The sequence below is a fragment of the Halyomorpha halys genome, unplaced genomic scaffold (assembly GCF_000696795.3).
Source record: "Halyomorpha halys isolate HHAL.00 unplaced genomic scaffold, Hhal_1.1 Scaffold1079.1, whole genome shotgun sequence".
Classification (NCBI taxonomy): domain Eukaryota; kingdom Metazoa; phylum Arthropoda; class Insecta; order Hemiptera; family Pentatomidae; genus Halyomorpha; species Halyomorpha halys.
The window spans coordinates 421273-426255 of NW_027111775.1; the positions used below are offsets into that span (position 1 = coordinate 421273).

A 4983-nucleotide genomic window follows, 5' to 3' on the forward strand; every position below is an offset into this window, starting at 1 on the left:
ATTCCTATCAGGGTTTATTTGTACAAATACAAACGATTTTTCCTACAACTATATTTTATAGTTATCATTAAATAATTGTTTACTTTCGTTTACATATATAATAAAACGTCATAAAATAATGAATTTAAATGATAAAAATGAACAACAATAATTAACAGAATAAAATAAGAATAGAACAAATAAAGTAAAACCATATGTCATATAATACATAGAACATAAGATGACAAACACTTCTGATAAAAAATGATTAAAATCAAATATAATTAAACTAAAAAAAATAAATGGAAAGGTACAATATCTGCTAATAAACATATTTACAAGAATAAATGAAAATCTGAAACATTAAGTACAGAAAATATATAAACCTTGTTTAAAACTTTTAATTGTTATTCTTCCGAATTGGGTGGACAGAAGGTGGTCGAAGATACGGGATTTGAAGTTGGAAGGGTGTTAGAACTATGAATGAAGGAGGGAATAGAATTCCAGAAGGGGGAGGAACGGATGAGGAAGGAGCTACCAAAGACTGCGGTTGGATGGACAGTTCCATATAAGTCTGAACGGTGTAAGCGGGTATTGCGAGAATGCACTGAGGATTTAAATTGAAGGATATCAGAGATGTACGATGGACGGCGGGATTGGATAACTTGGTAGAGGAAGAAAGCAAGAAAATATTTACGACGGAAGGAGGGGTAAAGCAACTTCAATTCTTCATAAAATCGGGTGACAGAGGCGTCCCTGGGGATCCCAAAGATGAATTAATTAACCGTTTTAATTTTGTATCCGGCTTTGTATTCTACAGATAATATAATTTTATTTATTTTATATAATATAATTTTATTTATTTTAAATAATTAACCATCTCACGTTTTTACTACTAATGAAAAACGGACAAATATAGACTATAAAATAATTTGATAATTAAGTTAGGGAAAAGAAAATTTATTTTCTAGTATGAAAACGCATAGACGTATTATTTTAGACAAGAGTTTTGTTTGAAATGGACCTTCAACTTAAGCCCAGCCACTAATCCACTTTAAAATGTGTCGGTTGGGTTATTATGAGTATGGTGTAAGAAATTTAAATGAAATAAAATTGACGGAAATGCAATAACAAAGAATCTATTGAACAATTTACATAGTTGTGGAAAATGGAGAAGGGAAATATTACTGGAATCTATTGTATAATTTACATGGTTATAAAAAGGGGGTAGCCAAGAGAAAACATGGTTAGATTAGGTTAGTGAATTTTGGATTGGGATCTTAAAAATTACAGATATTTATGAGTTTATTTAATTGGATGAAGATCATGGTTCAGTTAGGTAAGAAAGAATATATAAAATAAACTCACTCAAGTGGGCAATAAGGTGACATGTTCTCTCTCAGTATTCTCCTCTCTCTTTCTGGCTTCCGTCCATAGTCGGGGAACCGTTTCTTAGAGTCTATACGCACATGATTATTTTGAATTCAGGAAAAGAATAAAACAATGATTGCTTTGAATCCCTAAAAAACGGCTCTCTTCTCTCGCGTCTGACTGTTCTTACAGCGACTATTGAAAGCTGTGTTTTCACAACTTTTATTTTACCCTCAAGAGGTACTAGTGATTTTTATGTTGTGGGGGGGAGGGGGCGCTTTTCGTTCATATCTTTCGTTTTAAATCGAGACAATTTCAATTTAAATATATGTCGTAATACTAACTTTCAATAAAAAGTTTATTTTATATTAATACTATCTTATGTATTTCTTCCTTTTATTTATATATAATTTTCTTATCACATAATTTTTATTCTACCTTAATTTATCATTTTGTACCTTATTGTTGTAATGTTCTTATTATTTTTTGTATCTTTTTAGACCCACTGAAGCCCTGCAAAGTGGGGCGAACCGTCCGACATTAAATGGTTAAAAATAATTTTTTCTTTTTTGACCGCAACCATCTTATTTTAAGTTATACGGTCAATTATTTATAATATTATTATAGTTCTTTTCTGAAAATTGTTAAATATGGAGCTAGTCAGTTTGTCCACTGAAAAACTCATTTGTAAAATTACTGTAGGGAAATATTGTCAGAGTGATTAAGTGAGTTAGTGAAAGTTGGATGATGTGCGCGATTTTTTTTTCTATTCTTCATTTAGTTATGAATAAATACTTGATTGTTATTCAAAGTGAAATATCAGCCTAAAGTCCGTGTAAATTTTGTTTATTTATTTTTCTAATATAATTATGTATTCCTCATTTTTATTGGTAAATATAATATGTTTAGATAATGTAAAATAAATATTTTGTGATTTAATGCACCGTATAATGAATTGAGGGGTTGCGCTAATGGTTTCTAACCCTTGCATTATCATTTGATACAAATAGGATGTTATATGCCGTATTTTAAGAACAAACTATGAAAGACGATGGATAGCTACAAAATATTTGCAAAATTTAAAAAATTATGGCACCGTAGGGTTCAAAACTGCGTTGAATTCACATTTAATGACCCATTCCTAAATTATTTCACTGAACTCCGGTTGGGAACGAATGGGTAAAGCCAACAGCTGTCGATATTGTACCGAAGAGAACACGCTGTCAACCTGATATCGACTACTAGTTCTAGTGCTCTCAGTTTATATTCGCTCAGAGTCTCTTCTTTATATACTACTTCTTATAATATACCATCATTCAACGAAATAATAATAATTATTAACAATTATACAAAACAAATAATTATAGCTATTGCACAATTTTTATTTCCTAAGATCACTTAAGGAAATCAAGTTGAATCTGATTTCATTTTCCTAAAAAAAAAAAAAAAAAATTGTTTAGTGTACTTTACAAGAAGCAACTTTTGATTTTTGTAATTTTTTACACACTTTAACTCATTTAATATGTTCGATAATTCTTTGTTCTTATTCTACATAAAAAAAAAAAAAAATGATTATGTAATAATAAATAAATGCATTCCAAGCAAAGGCGAATATTAGATAATTCAGATGGCTGTTAAGGAGGTCTGCTGAATTTTTTTTTAAGCTCACCAGGAGAAACTGGAGGTCCTTACTGCTCTCAGACTGTCACAAGAAATTTCCTCGACCTTGCCTCACCATAGACGCCCAAGAGACATAGGTAAAGAACTTTTGGGCCTAGCACGACACTTCCATCTGTAAGTCTCCTCATTTATTACCATTGGTCGCCTGAGACCACGTGGACTGAAGGACCGGAATAGCTCGCCACCGATACCTAGGACCTTAATAGTTTTTTCACAGGGGGGCCCCCGAATAAACTGCCGACTATAATTCACCGCTATAATGTGGAAACCTTATCACCGGGGCTGGACAAATCAAGGATAGGTGGCTCCATTATTTTAAGGAGATTCTAAACTCCGAGACAAGCAACATGTACTTCCACCAGGTTTACCAATCTAGTAATGAAGAGGTACCATTACCTCAACATATTGATGAGGAGGTACCACCGGACATGGAAGAAATTATGGAGATAATTTGATCCCTGAAAAATAATGTCTCCAGGGCCCGATGAAATTTCAGAATTAGTTAAATACGCAGAGGAAGACACTTGGGAACAGATTTCCAAAGTGATGTGGGATATATGGATAAAAGAAAACATGCCAGCTGACTGGGAAAAAGCTATAATAATCCCTATACATAAGAAAAGGAATAAACTAAAATGTGAAAATTACAGAGGTATAGCGCACCAGCCAACAGTTTACAAGATCTTGCCGGTAGCAATTTGTAGGAGGATGATGGGAAGGAGCGAACAACTGCTGGGCAAATACCAGAGCGACAGATCACCTGTTCTCCATCAGACAAATGCTCGAGAAAACGTATGAGTACAATGTTGACTTACACTACCTCTTTATTGACTTCCGACAGGCTTATGATAGTGTAGACAAAGCGAAATTATTAAAGGCATTGCAGTCACTGGGAATACCTAGCAAGTTAATAAGATTAACAAAGATGACCCTGGAAAGGACTAGTTGCAAGGTGAAAACTCGAGTGGGCATCTCTAATAGCTTTAGGGTTAGCAGTGGCTTAAGACAAGGAGACCCATTATCACCAGTACTGTCCAACCTCGTCCTAGAAGTTGCCATTAGAAAAATAAGGAAAAACGCGGATGGCACCATTTACAATAGACTCACACAAAACATGGCTTATGCTGATGATGTAGTCATCACAGGGAGAATCAAAACAGCACTGGACGGTGCTGTAGGACAATTCAAGAGAGCGGCACAGGATTTATGACTTATTATAAGCAGTTAAAAGACTAAATATGTGAAAACCTCTAGACAGGCCGGGGATGGAAGAGATATTGTGGATGTGGGGGAAATCATGTTTCACAGTTGCAGTACTTTCAAGTACCTAGGAGTTGTGACGGAGAACAATAATTTAGAAGTAGAAAATTAAGAGCAGAATGGTAGCAGGAACTAGATGTTTCTACGCCCTGCAAAAGCTCTCCGATACAAAAGTCTTTCCAGGAAAACAAAGCTTTTGTTGTACACAACAACAAATAGGCTAGTGGTAATGTATGGCAGTGAGACATTGACTCTAATCAAGGAAAGTAGAAGAACTCTACTGGTTTGGGAGAGAAGAGTCCTGAGAAAGATCTTTGGAGCTGTTAAAGGGGAGCACATATGGAGAATCAGAAGCAATGACGAAATAAAGGAATTGTATAGAGAGCCTGATATCCTATTTGCTATTAAGAGCAGGCTAAGATGGTTGGGACATGTGGAAAGGATGGAGCCCTGTAGGCTACCTAAAAGGATGCTAAAGGGTGCACCAAGAGGAAAAAGGAAGAGGGCAGACCCAGTCGCTGTTGGCTGGATGATTTGAGAGGGATGGGAATTGAAAATTGGAGGAGTATCGCTGGAGACCGCGAGGCATGGGAAAGAATGGTGGCAGAGGCCCAGGTCCAGGACTGTAGCGCCCAACAGTGAGTGAGTTATTATTCACAGCAATCGCCATTAGGATTAGTTATTAATTATTAT

General features: G+C 34.9%; 1 protein-coding gene across 1 annotated transcript; it reads left to right on the forward strand.

The window, feature by feature from the left end:
- The first annotated feature begins 3808 nt into the window (after window positions 1-3808).
- On the forward strand, window positions 3809-4240 carry LOC136796323 (uncharacterized). Its single transcript, XM_067049776.1, has one exon. The coding sequence runs from the start codon at window positions 3809-3811 to the stop codon at window positions 4238-4240; it is 432 nt and encodes a 143-aa protein (XP_066905877.1).
- The last annotated feature ends 743 nt before the right edge of the window (window positions 4241-4983 follow it).

Coding starts and splice junctions, on each gene's coding strand:
- LOC136796323 (XM_067049776.1), top strand. CDS start 3,809: ATGCTCGAGAAAACGTATGAGTACAATGTTGACTTACACTACCTCTTT.